General features: G+C 32.4%; 3 protein-coding genes across 5 annotated transcripts in view; all 3 read right to left on the bottom strand.

Annotated features, from left to right (window-relative positions):
• The window catches only part of LOC145332570 (polypeptide N-acetylgalactosaminyltransferase 35A-like), a 47,759-nt gene extending 40,851 nt beyond the window's left edge, over nucleotides 1–6,908 (bottom strand). For all 3 annotated transcript variants that reach the window (XR_013884215.1, XM_080177579.1, XM_080177578.1), the window contains exons 1-5: nucleotides 6,837–6,908; nucleotides 2,376–2,436; nucleotides 1,898–1,951; nucleotides 1,309–1,352; nucleotides 600–654 (exon numbers count right to left, since the gene is read on the bottom strand). Coding sequence is in view for 2 of the 3 variants with exons in the window: in XM_080177579.1 (XP_080033705.1) it covers nucleotides 600–654; nucleotides 1,309–1,352; nucleotides 1,898–1,951; nucleotides 2,376–2,436; nucleotides 6,837–6,883 (261 nt within the window). In the remaining variant the exon portion in view is untranslated. The remainder of the gene's footprint in view (nucleotides 1–599; nucleotides 655–1,308; nucleotides 1,353–1,897; nucleotides 1,952–2,375; nucleotides 2,437–6,836) is intronic.
• A 24-nt stretch (nucleotides 6,909–6,932) lies between these two features.
• Nucleotides 6,933–8,003, bottom strand: LOC145332572 (large ribosomal subunit protein eL38-like). Its single transcript, XM_080177581.1, has 3 exons — nucleotides 7,881–8,003; nucleotides 7,489–7,578; nucleotides 6,933–7,056 (listed from the first exon to the last, which is right to left on the bottom strand). Exons 1-3 carry the CDS (start codon nucleotides 7,983–7,985, stop codon nucleotides 7,036–7,038), a joined length of 216 nt encoding a protein of 71 aa, XP_080033707.1. The 5' UTR covers nucleotides 7,986–8,003; the 3' UTR covers nucleotides 6,933–7,035.
• A 574-nt stretch (nucleotides 8,004–8,577) lies between these two features.
• On the bottom strand, nucleotides 8,578–13,849 carry Cypl (peptidyl-prolyl cis-trans isomerase-like 1 Cypl). The gene is made up of 5 exons (XM_080177580.1): nucleotides 13,705–13,849; nucleotides 13,176–13,277; nucleotides 11,382–11,503; nucleotides 10,377–10,512; nucleotides 8,578–9,127 (listed from the first exon to the last, which is right to left on the bottom strand). The coding sequence occupies exons 1-5, from the start codon at nucleotides 13,771–13,773 to the stop codon at nucleotides 9,056–9,058; spliced, it is 501 nt and encodes a 166-aa protein (XP_080033706.1). The 5' UTR covers nucleotides 13,774–13,849; the 3' UTR covers nucleotides 8,578–9,055.
• Between the last annotated feature and the right edge of the window lie 390 nt (nucleotides 13,850–14,239).

Here is a 14,239-nt window from a genome sequence, read left to right on the forward strand (position 1 = left end):
TGATATTTAAAATTACCCCCTCTGTAGATTACAAATAATGGTTGCAACGTTTGGACACTTAATTTAATAATTCAAACAATCAAATTTCAATAAAAGTCCCCAAAGTTGTTAAGTCAACGAATAAGAAACGTTTTTATAAAACATTGTGGTCTACTGAATAAACAGTCCATAGTTCCATCTCACTCTCTGTTTAAAAATAGACGAAATTTAATGATATTGGTAAACACTATAAAGTAATCGAAAAGATAAAATATTAACCAAATTTCAAGCCACATTGGAATATGTTTTACAACATCTTTAATTTAATAAGTAGCAGAAAATGCATTGTGTCTCTTAAAATCCATCTTAATACAGTCAGAAAAGTTGGAGGTGAAACAGTTTTTCTTCGAGAATAGTGATTTATCGCATTGAATTATAGACAGCTTTCTGCGGATATTGAAATAAAAAATTATTTTATGGTAGGAAATTTCTTTAATATTCGTGGAAAGTTGTCTGTAATACGACGTTATACAAGATTTTTCAGTATAGTATAGCTGAAAATCAGTTCTAATCCAACGGATATCAATCGGTTTGGAAGCCGTACTGGATGTAAATGTTACCTGTACGCTTTTTATTAATCCAATTTCTGAGGCATTAATTTTCTCGTTTGTTCCTCTAAAATATTAAAAGTTAATTTATATAGGGATATGTACAATATACCAGGAATCTTAAGGGATAAGACAATGGAAGATTTGAACCTACAATTTTGATAAAAAAAATTACCCCTTCTGTAGACTGAAAATGTTGGTTGAAAAGTTTGGGCAATAATAGTTTGGAACCAGCCAATTACAACTCAAGAAAAGTTTTTAAGTCATTCAACATAAAAATAAAATAAAAATATTGTGTACTGGGTTTAATTGACATTCAAATAAAATCCTCAAAATAAACAAGAATAAAAGTTCGGCTTTAAATAAAACTCCCCCAAAAATTGAAAAAGGGAAAAGTAACTCCCCCAAAAATTGAAAAAGGGAAAAGTAGGTTGCGGGTAAAATCCGTAAAGGTTGTGAGTTTTAAGTTAAAAACAGTAGTAAAACGATAAAAATTTATGTTAACTTCAAGAAAAAAAATTGTCTACAGTTCTTTTCAATAATAAATACACATAGTTAGTGAATGTTATCGTTCTACTACTATTTTTAAGCCTTAAAACACACACCTTTACGGATTTTACCCACAACCTACTTTTCTCTTATTATTTTCGAGGTTATAATACCATTGTCCTTTCCTTTTGAAAGTGACTTTTTCTTTTTATAAAGAGACTTAATTCTATACCTGTAAACTAGATTGGGTTTCAGATCCGGTCTTTTACGGTCTTGCTGAAACATAGACAAAAAACATGGATGACATCTATAAGTAGCAAAGCACAAAAAAATTATTGATAATAATACGGACAAGATATGGGTAAAAAATAGCCTAAAACCTGCGAAAAAAGCAGTCTGAACGCCATGGATGTTTTATAGTTAATAATGATGCTCCTTAATGATGGGAATGATGACAAGAAATTTCACCAGTCTTCCTTTTTTTGGAGCCGTGAAAATCACATTTCCTCAAAAACATTTCATACGGACATACTCAAATTATAGCGCAGCTCCGCTACTAAAAACATGGATGACAACATCTATAAGAAAACAAAGCACAAAAAAATCATGGGATGGACAAACGGAGTTAAGGAGTTATATATGTTCGGTTGTAATAATAAATAATAAAAAGACAAAATATAAAAACTCAAGCATGTCCGACAGACGGACGGACAAACTAATGTAAAGAGTAGATGCGCATATGCTGAAGGAATCTTCAAGGAAATTTTTTGGCTGTCTATCTTTTAAATCAGCCGAGGAAATCGCATTATTAATCTGGTTACCTGTACTCGATAGTTATTTGAGTTCTTATAAAAAGCAGCATAATCATGTTTACTCTAAAGAAATTAACATTCCTCTTCAATTAAACTTTGATAAAATAACAAGGATGACAACATTCAACATCTAAAATTAGCGAAGCACTAAAAATTCATGAAAGGACAAACAGAAAAAATGAATTATAAGATGTTTAGTTGATAAATGTGCAATAATTCATAGAAATCACAAAACCTTTCTGGAAGAAAAAAAATATTTTTGATGTCTTTTAATGCAAGACGGAAAGATTCATTGATATAAGTAATCTTCACCAAAAATTTCAGCCATCTATCTTCAACAGCAGCTGAGAAAAACTGCATTTCCCGCAGAGCGTAATGGACGGAATAAAACAGTGTATTATAGAGTAGCTTCGCTATTAAAAATGATAGGGAAAATTAATTAAAGATGCGCTTTGCTTTAACTAATGATAATAAAGAGGAATGTTTCCTTATATTTTGGTCTTCTCTGAAAGTACGAACTGTAAAACTGATAACAAACAATAAATAAACCTTAATTGGATTGAAGAAAAGTTAAATCTTCTATTTACATGTATTTTGAACACTAGGTAGTTTCTTCGGGTGTTTTTTTTTTTGGGGGGGGGGGTGAAAATATTTAAATATTGAGTAGAAAAAATGAACACACACATCTAATTGCTTCATTTGCAAATGCTTTGAGGGAGGTGATATTGAAATATCTATTAAACTTAATCCCCAAAGGTTTATAACGTTTTCTTATTCGTTTGGGGACTTTAATGAATTTTGATTTGTTGGTTAATTAAGTTGAGTGTCCATGCGTTTCAAATCAGTGGCGTGCGAAGCACTTTGTCTAGGGGGGGGCATTTTGAAGATTTTGTAAAATTTTGCCCCCCCCTAAATCAAAGTGCCCCGGGGGGGCACTTTGCTTTAGGGGGGGGCATTTTGATTATATATACTAATTTTAAATAAGGGCGTTTTAAGGGGTGGGATTATTTGATTATGGGCCTTCTAGTTCTTATCCCTTCTTCCCCATCCCTTCCCCCATCCCTTTTTCTATTTATATCCCACATATTTCCCCCCCCCATCTCTTCTTCCCCATCCCTTCTCCCCATCCCTTCTCCCCACCCTGCAATGACCGAAGGGAAGGGAGCTAGAAAGCTTCTTTGAAAAAAAAGTACAGAAGATAATTTAACCTCCCCCCCCCCCCCCCCACCACAAAACATTTATATGGGTGGAAGGGGATGTTATAAAATCTCAGCAGGAAGGATGAATAACCTCATTAAAAAAATTTTGGGGGAGGGGAAGATAAAAACACTCATTTTGGATAATTTACCAAAAATTAACCTAATATGTAAAACTGATTTTAAATATTTATTTATTGTATGACAACAAGGATGACAACATCTTTAAGTAGCAAAGCACAAAAAATCATGAATAAGAATACAGACAAGTAAATTTAAAGAGCATCTGTTGAAATAAATATATATTTTAGGTAGAAAAAGTCACAAATCCTTTTTCCTGTATGTTGTGTGATGACAGTCAAAGTGAATTACATACTGGATGCTCGAATCAGCGAGAAATTTTATTTTTTTAAATATTATAATCCACAAAAAAAATTACTTGTCCTTTCATCTACAGATATAAAAATCTCTTAAGGGGCATTTCGTCGTATTTTCATAGTAGCTTTTAAAAGGTTATTCTAGGTTAAGTTAGGTCAGGTGATTTCCCTGCAGGGTTAGGCAATTGGCCCCGCAGGAGCTATACATAGGTGAAAAGCTACTGTGAAAATACGACGAAATGCACCTTAAGAGGCAATGTCACAAAAGGGACTATACCCGAAATTTAAAAGATACAAAAATAGCCAAAAACGTCCTGAAAAGCAGTCCAACCTCCATTAATTTTTAATAGTTAATTATACTCCATAATGATGGGAATGTTAACATTAAGTTTTAGCCTTCTATCTTTAATTGCAGTTGAAAAAATCACATTTCCCCCTTAGCATTATGTACTGACAGCCATAGTGAATTATAGAGAAGCTAAAAAGTTATATCAACATATCCTACCCTCTTTAAATGGCACTTTAAAACTCTGTTAATTTTTGATTAAGTGGTGTTTCCAAGGATTTATAAGGGCGGTGCGTGAAGCGCACCTAAAATATTTACTCCCCCTTTGAACTAAAATCAATTAAAGACAACAAGAGTGGCGTATTTGATCAGGTTAGGAATATAGAGTGTAGTTAGTTTTAATGGTTTTTAATGAAAATTGCCATAAAAAAACATGTCTTTTTGTAAGGGTATGTACACAAAAAATGATAAACTTATCCTGAAAATAAAATGACATCATATACCTATAGTTATTCATTTAGACAGACATACAGTGTTGAGAAAAAGGCTTAGATAAATATCAACGCTGTTTCTTTTTTATATAAAATAACTTTTTGATTAAATATTTGTTGTTTACACATGTTTTTAAAGAAATAAAAACACAATATACATTATACAATGCAATGTGATAAAAAGCAGAAACCGTTTGGAAGGGCGCGAAGCGCAAATTTTTTTCTTCAAATATGCAGGGAGGGAGGGGTTTTTGGGCTATTTATTACACTAGTCCCCAATATTTCATATAAAATTTTCTTATTCGTTGGCTCAACAACTTTGCGGACTTTAATGGAATTTTGATTGGTTGGTTAATTAAGTCGAGTTTCTATACATTTCATCCACTAATTGTAATCTAAATAAGGGTTTGTGATTTTGTGTATCATCATTGGGGATGTACAAAATTTCTTTGGTAAAAAGTTTATATTATACAAAATAAAATACTTCCTATTACCTGGTTTGTTATGTTCAGTGAAAAAAGATTATAACCTAATTTCTACACTAATTAAAAAATTTGGTAAGGTTAAATGAATAGTAACTGTATGTTTTTTTGGAGTATTTCTTGATCTTTTTTTTTGAAACTGAGATAGTTTTGCTTTTTTTAGGGTAGGGGGCAAAAAGGGGCATTTTTATTGACCAGGGGGGGGCAAAATGGGGCATTTTTCAACATTTAGGGGGGGGACAGGGGGGGGCGGTGGCTAGGGGGGGGCAGGGGGGGGGGCGTTTTGGTCGCTAGGGGGGGGCGATTGCCCCAAATGCCCCCTTCGGTTCGCACGCCACTGTTTCAAATACTTATTTTTATCTACAGAAGGGGTGTATCTTTATTGGGGATGTATTTATTGGCTAACGTCTCATCCCTTTAGATCCTTGGTTGTAATTTTATCTAATACTACATATATACACGAGTTGAAGAAAATTTTGTACTTTTAGTCTTAATTTTTATACAAAAGAATTTGCTGTAATTTCATACGTACCTACCTAATTATCAAAAGAAGAAAATTAATTTAAGCGAGACTTTTCTACATCATGACTTACCAATATTTAAGCACTCATCGTGTAATAGAAAGAAAATAAGAACAAGAAACCAAAAATTTTGACCCTTATGATTTTGACACCTTCCTGAAACCAATAATATTGAAGTGGGGGGGGGGAGTGAATACACCCCCCTAGATATCAACCCACTTACATAAAAAAAAGTGTTCCTGTTAAATTGAAGCGCCCGCAAATTTTTGTTTAATACCCCACTTAAGTTTGAGGGATATGTAGCTGAATTAAGTAAGTGTAGACCCTTGTTAAGCAGTTATATCCACCCTATTAATTTTGCCTACTGCACGCCTGTTTTCCTTGTTTATTTTTTATCAATATTCAAAGCGAGAATGATTACATGGTAAATTCCTTGACAAAAAAATGACGTATATTTGAATATTCAGCTTAATTAAAATACGTATAGAAAGAAAATTTGAGTTTCGTTTAATCTGTATTGCAAGGATCTAAAGGATAAGACAATGGCCAAAAAAATTAGTGTACAACCCCAATTAAGAAATACAAAATTGCCCCTTTTAAAGATTTAAATTAGTAGAAGTCAGGGGTGTGTATATTCTGCACAAGATTTTTTTTCCCCGGCTACAAATTTTTTTATTTTTTCTCACCAAGTAGGGGGGAAAATGGAAAAATATTCAAAGAACTCTATATTTTATTTATTTTATTTTCTACCACACATTTTTTTAGTTTTTTTCACCAAGGAGGGGGGGAAATGGAAAAAATGTTTTTAGTTTTTTTAATTTATACATTTTTTTCCCCTCCAACCACTTATTTTTTATCCCCCCCCCCCCCCTGAGCAGGGGATCCCATGTAGAATATACACCCCTGGTAGAAGTTTAAACGTTTGGTGGACACTCAACTTAATCAATTTAAAAGTTAAATGAAAGTCCACTAAGATGTAAAGCCAACGAATAAAGGAACGTTGAAATAAAACTTTGGTCTAGTGTGGAAAATAACCCAATATCCCCACTCTTCCTGATAATAACCTCATTTCATTATTCCAAAGAAATTCGGAGAGAGATATCCTTAAATATCAGGGATCTAAAGTGATAAGACAAAAAACGACAAGTTTATATACAATCCCACGGATGATAAACAAAATCACCACTTCTATCATTCTGTGGATAAAAATGTTGATTGAAAAGTTTGGACACCGAGTACTTTAAAAATTGAGTAAAACTGTCTAAAAGGGTATGAATGCACGAACGAGAGCAAGAATAATAGTGGTACTAATACTATGATGTTGCATCAAATTTACATCTACTCTAAAAAAAAAAAGCGAAACTCGCAGATGGATAAAATAACACCACATTTCCTCCTACTGGACTGACCAATAAAGGAGATCTAAGTTAACGACCTAAATTAAAATTAAAGACTTATCTTCCCTCTGTCAATTTATGCACGTATATTCTTTTCCATTTGTGCAAGAAATGTTAAACACCTTCCAGCAAAAATATAGAACAGTTTTGGGGAGATAATAGTAGATTAATGGGTAAAAAATATTTTAACTTTTCTTTCCTATTAGGACAACAGCCCGTTTAAATAAAACAGCAAAGCTCGGCATTTTTCATACTTTACAATCTGAAATCATTACAAAGTGAACAAAAATTAACTTCATTTCAACAATTTATTTTCATATAAATACAACATGATGGTAGATAATGAAAATATATTGATGTTGATACAGCCAATGTTGAAATCTTGTATAGCAGGTTTTTAGTTCTTAATTTCCTTAACCTGAAAATAAATAAGTATTTAGCAAAATCAAAGGAATAAACAATATTTATGCTTTAAATTATTTCAGATATTATATTAAAACTTTAACCCCCGCCCCACTTAAAATTTTATTCCAAAGTTTGGGGTGATATACACACCCAGAAGTTTAAAAATAGTTGTCTTAATGCATTATCCTGTCTAGAATAGTTATTAATCACATAGTATTATAAATAGCTTTCCGCGGATATATAAATTTAATTTTTAAGATTGAAACGGTTTAGTAAGCTCCCGAGATGCAGAAGTTACGGCCTAACAAAACTGAATTTAATATTATGATTGATTTATATTAATAGAAAACTTGATATATTACGAGGATTTTTCAGTGTGGCTGAAAACCAACTCTTGTCTACTGGATATTGAACTGTTTCCAAGCCATACTGTAATATTTATTACCTGGAGGCCAGGGGGAAGGGACTGCTTCAGCTTGTCAGCCTTCTCTGTGTCGGTGATCTTCAGGGTGTACAAGAACCTGGAGCAACGAACCTAAAAAAAAGACCATGACAAAATTTATCTCATATATAAAATTATCATATTGTTAATCTTAATAAACTTAGTTTAAGAAAGGCAATAAAAAATACTTAATTTTCTCCATATCTAAGTATCCTTCAGGCTATCGATCATGTACTTATAATACTAGCAGCTGGCTAAAATTTCAACACAACCTATCCAATGCACCACCTTTACACCATCCCCTCCCCTACTACTAGATGAACGAACTGTCCTATAAAGAAGCTAATATTAAATCCACGTATATCCTATATCTCCTACTGGATGAACATACTGACCTTGAACTTGACATTCTCCTTGTTCTTCTTTATCCTGACACCCTTGGCGTCCTTCCTGCGGGCCAGCAGCAGAAACTGCTTGATCTCCTTGATTTCACGCGGCATTTGGCTTCTGGAATGCAAGATAGGTTTCAAAAGTTAATGTAAATAATATACGAAAGTAGGAAACAGTTTATACGTTGCGATAAATAAATATTAATGATAACTAATGAAAGCCTACAAAAAAAGGTTAATTTGAAGAAATTCTAGACGTAAAGAAAAAACAAAAAAGGCTAAACTTTTTTTATATCAATCAAAACACCTATTTTCCACAATATCTTGCATTAATTTTAAGATTTTATGAGGTATACAAGAATACGATAACAAAACAGCAAGTAACAAAATAAGTTATACAAAGATAAATAAAAGATTATATATTACAAAATTCAGGTACAAAACATGGTTTCACTGTACAATAGATCATGATGCTATAGAAGTTTCAATGGAGGATTTTAAGGCTTAATTAGAAAACTTCTGTAATTATTAAAGATATAAATCATTTTAATGAAAAGAAATATAACTTTTTTTTTATTAAAATGCAATGTTTCTTATAAAATTAAATACCGAGTAAAATATACTAATAATCGAATTTATTGAAGTCTTTTTAAATATTAATATAAGCATAATGTTTGCCTTTCCTAAAAATTGTTTTATGACATACCTAAATCAAAGGAAAATTAGAAGATTTTTTTACAATTTGAGGAATTTTGCCTTTTGTTAATTTCTTTAAAATATATAGAGGTTGTTATTACGTCTAAACAAAGTTCGCAAGAAAACCCGCAATTATAAAGATCAATAAAGTTTAATATTAGAAATAGGTTAATTAGATGGTGAGCTCAATATTAAAGAATTAATTTATTTATACTATACTTCCTATTAAGTGATCAATCTAAGAGATCTAAAGAGATAAGACAATGACAAGATTAATTGATGTACGTCCCCAGTGATAAACAAAATTACTCAGCTAAATTGACAAACCTATCAAAATGCATAAAGTCCTCAAAGTGGTTGAGCCAACGTGTCAGAAATAGTTCCTATACAGTATACAACTTTGGGAGACTAGTGTAATAAATAGCCCGATGTCCCCCCCTCCCTACATCCAAATACTCGCAAGCAACCTTCCATGATAAAATGTACTAATGTGTTCTCACAAATCCACGTAATATCTTCACATCATCAATAGGTCGGTCGTTGCTATCAGTTTCAACCTGAATAAAAAAAAAGTTTACTGAAAATTTGTGAAAATCACGAAAGATATTGAGAAATATTTATATAATCAGCAAAAAGCTACTTTTCTTCTCATTTACCTAACGACACAAAATTCTCTGAACAAAGGAGAATATTTTTTTTACAGCAGGGAAAAACTATTTCTTGTGCAGAATATACAATACAACCCAGCATAATTTAAAAAATCATTGTGTTAAAATCCGTCGTTTTATTGGTTAAAGATTTGCGTAAACGGTGTTAATTAACTTTGTTCTTGAAATTGGAAGATAGGTTATGAGCGATAAAAGTTTACTTTCCCAAGCTAAGGTAATTTAATAGAAGTCCTCAAAGTTGTTGGCTAATGCATATGGAAATGTCATTAATAACTTTTAGGAATAATGCAATAAAAAGCCCAATGTCCCCTCCCTTCCTTCCCATTGCTGTTACAAAAAGTGTAATTTAGTTAAGAAGCAACTATACTCCTAAAAGCTTAACATACGTATATGTTAATTCTATTTACGTAAATTAGAAAAATAAATTGTATAGATTAAACATTAATATAATAAGATATTAAATATGCTTATTGGAAATTTATCTTTTATACAAAGAATTTAATAGTCTAATCAAATAGAGTAATAACTTTCAGGGATCTAAAGAGATAAGACATTGGCCGATAAATTAAGGATACACAAAAATACCCCTTTCTGTAGATTACATTTAGTGTGGACATTCAACTTCATGAACCAACCAATTTAATTTTACTAAAAGTCAATAAAGTAGATAAACCAACGAATAAAATTATTTTGAAACTTTGGGGACTAGTGTAACAAACAGCCCAATTTCCTATCCCTCTTTGGTAAACTTACCATATAAATATGAAAAACATTAAGTTTAAATTAATATATTGAACACAAAAGTTAAAAATTTAGGTTAGTTATCGCTTTGTCCGTATTCTTATCCATGATTTATATGAAATTTGTGCTACTTATAGATGTTGTGAACCTTGTTACTATATATAAATTAGATATGGAAAAAAAGAACTTTAATCGATAACTGATTTCATAAATACATAAAAGCAGTCACATGTCCTAATTGTATGCATGTCACTATTAATTCTACCAAATGGAAACGAGTTTGCCAGAAGCTACCCTGTAAAGGAGAACCCATATCGGTTCAGTGGTTAGCGAGATCCTTCGTTACACGCACAGAGATCCTATTACTTCATTATCAGGAAAGATCTTATTTGCTTACCTGTCCTAATTGTTTAACTGTATGCATGCCACTATTGATCCTGCCAAAGACAGCGTGTTTCCCATCCAGCCACGAGGTTGGGGCCAGGGTGATAAAGAACTGGGAACCATTAGTGTCTGGTCCGGAGTTAGCCATACTGTAAAATTAAATACTACGTAAAGTACTAGGATTACGAAGGTAGGGTTTATTAAATTACAGGGGTGTATATTCTGCACAAGATTTATTTTTTTCCCCGGCTACAAAATTTTTATTTTTTCCCCCCCCTAGTTTTTTCTCACCAAGTAGGGGAGAAAATGGAAAAATATTTAAAGAACTCTATATTTTATTTATTTTATCCCTCCTACCACACATTTTTTTAGTTTTTTTCCCGGGTAAATGGAAAAAATGTTTTCAGTTCTTAATTTTTACATTTTTTTCCCCCCCCCCCCCTTAGCCGGGGATCCCATGTAGAATATAAACCCCTGTTAAATTATTATACTAGTCTCCAAAGTTTTCTTATTTATTGACTCAACAACTTTAGGGACTAGAGGCCATACAGCCAGGAGTTAGCCATGCTGAAAAATTAAATATTATGGGAAATCGAGGAATGAAGGAACAAAGGGCTATGAATTGCACTAACAGCCTTCTATCCTTTATGACAGCCGACAAAAGGACATTAATCAAATAACGTTACATACTAACATATAAATCTTAAACTTCGCTACGAACAAAGTAATTTCATCAAATGTTCGTCATAGTAAGGTCATTTCCAGCAAGGCTTCAAAAACTCAATATTCGCTGGATTACAACAGATTCTCAGCCATACTGTAAAATCATGTATAGCATCATATTACAGACAATTATCCAAGAAAATTAAAATAAAAACCATAAATAGATGCCATTTTTGTTAGCACAGGCCTTCGAACTCTCGAGGCAAAAAAGACTGGTTTTAATTTTCTATTTTTTAATTTCAATATCCGCGGAAAGCAGTATCTAATACGACGCAAACATTAATGTAATATTTACCTTAAAATTCCAGCACCAGTATGTTTGAGATCAGGATGAATTTCATCATCAAAAGTTTTTCCATAAATACTTGTCCCACCTCTCCCTGTCCCTGTAGGGTCTCCTCCTTGGATCATAAAGTCCTAAAACAAAATAAAGCTTAAAACCTGCCCTAATAAATACTTGTCCCGCCTCTCCCTGTCCCTGTGAGGTCTCCTCCTTGGATCATAGTCCTAAATCAAAATAAAGCTTAAAACCTGCCCTAATAAATACTTGTCCCACATCTCCCTGTCCCTGTGGGGTCTCTTCCTTGGATCATAGTCCTAAATCAAAATAAAGCTTAAAACCTGCCCTAATAAATACTTGTCCCGCCTCTCCCTGTCCCTGTGGGGTCTCCTCCTTAGATCTTAAAGTCCTAAATTATAACATAGCTTAAAACCTGACTTAACAACAGAGGCAAACAATATCAGTGATCAGGGCATGCGTTTATTAACAAAAAAAATGAACTTAACTTTTTGACCATAACACCTTTCTTAGCAGCCAAGATACTCTATAATCAGTCGTTTAAAATCTTAAGTAAAAACTATTTAATATAAAATTTGAGAAGCTTAACAAAGATGGACTGCCAAAATTCTCAGTAAAAATTAATAAAACTCTACTGTTTTTGCTCAATTACTATATAACTCACTAGGTCAGTATTTATAGTAAAATCTTTTTATAGAAGATGGAAATTTTTACGAGAATAGTTCTTTTAATCGTTGGAGGAAACTAAACATAAAAACTTAAGGATAAAAAGGCAATAATGCATAATCAAATCCTTTATTATTCTGCTAAACTGCAATTTAAGAAGATTTATAAAGGATAAGCCAGCTTTAAAAAAAGAACGATTAATTTTGTAAGTAGGAGAGAAAATGTAACATTAATTTTCATTAAAAAAATTATACTACTAGATTCGCATGTTAATTTAACTGATGAACGAACAGCTGGACCTAGTTAAAATAGATTCACTACTAATTATGAACAATTTATACAAAGATATTTTTATCCATTAACGATAAGAGTAAAAACTAGATTATCTGACAAAATGAACAGAGATTTTCCTTTAATGAATCAAACACACTTATATCTTACATTTTCTTAGTCTTACCATACCAATGGACTGGCAGACAAACCAAGTTGTATACAGCATACTCAATTAAATATTTGAGAAAAATAATCAATGTCAAGTACCGAAAAACGTTCAGCAACAATGAAATTGACAGTCCATTTCACCCTCCCTAGGTTGTCTTATTTCAAGAGGTTGTTCAAAATATCTTGATCGCACTAAGGCACGGTGGTACACAAATGCGTTAATATTTATTTACAGATATCAAAGAAGTGGATAATCCCCCAAATTGACAGAGTAATATTAGATTTTAAGAAAAAATATTTTCTATTTAACTGCGAGTGCATCTTTATTTATAGAGGCTTCTATAAATAGACATCAAATACATAAAATTCCAATCATATAATGATTTTTAATTGAACAAATGTATCTTAGGGTCAACGATAGAATTATACAATGGTATATAAATTCCCAATTATAAACAAAATTATATCTTCTGTAGATTAAGATTAGTGGTTGAAACGTTCAACTTAAAAACCAACCAATCAAAATTCAATTGAAGTCTCCAAAGATTTTAAGCCAACAATAAAGAAAAAGTTTATTAAAAAACTTAGGGGACTAGTATAATAACCAGCTCTTTGTCCCTTCCCCCACTGGCTTTACACATTCAACTGACTAACCTATTTCAATAAAAAATCTAGGAGTCTTACCGTGATTATTCTGTGGAACTTTGTGCCATTATAATATCCCCTTCTTGTAAGTTCAGCAAAATTTCTGCAGGTTTGTGGCGCGTGTTTCCAGTATAGTTCAATCTAAACAAAACAAAAAAAGATAAAATAATTGAACACCTAACCCATCGATAATTTCAGACAGATAGTTAAAAATCTTTAATCTGGAGAACACAAGAAAGACCTTTATCTAGAAGTTCTAACTGCATTTTAATAAGTTGCGTCAATTTAGGGGACAAGGCATTCCCAATACTATCACTATGTATTAAGAGCAAAAGGTATTATGTTTAACGTCTCTATTATAACGTGTTGTGGGTCAAACTCGAACCAGACACCTTACAGACAGCAAGCGAGCACGCTATCTTTTACGCGAATGCCAAAGGTAAGGAGATGGAAATTGTAAAATTCTGTCTAATAAATCAATACAATATTTGATACAAATCATCCAATAAAAAAAGGTACAAAAGGAGTCTTTAAAAAATTTGCACAATTTTTAAGAAATGAATTTTACCTGAATTTCTCCCATGGTGGTGTCAAAGTTGACATACGCCGGCTGCCAGTTTTTGTCTGGTATAGACATTTTGAACCTGAAATTTTATATTCCAGTATGGCTTTCAAACAGATTATAATCCGCTCTGTATTAGAACCGGTTCTAAGTCATACTAAACAATCATGCATCGTATCGTATTATCAGGGTTTCGGATCCGCATTGATTTTATGCGGATCCGGATCCGGATCCTCAAAATTTGGTCAGTGCGGATCCGGATCCGGATCCTACTGGATCCGGATCCGGATCTTTGACAATAAAAATAAAATCACCAAATTTTTCAAAAAAATTAATTCTTCAATTCGAAGTCAAAAATACTTTTAATTTTCAAGTCTGAACCTAAACCTTAAAGATTGGCTCTCATCAAGAGAATGTGTGAGATTTTATATAAATTTAGGTAGATTTTTCCATTTTTTCCGCATTTTTTGGAGTCTAAGGATCCGGATCCGGATCCGCATTTTTTTTGCGGATCTGGATCCGGATCCTTGGACTCAAAATA

This window comes from Acartia tonsa, chromosome 11 (assembly GCF_053477335.1).
Source record: "Acartia tonsa isolate MP-2025a chromosome 11, ASM5347733v1, whole genome shotgun sequence".
In the NCBI taxonomy this organism is placed as follows: Eukaryota; Metazoa; Arthropoda; class Copepoda; order Calanoida; family Acartiidae; genus Acartia; species Acartia tonsa.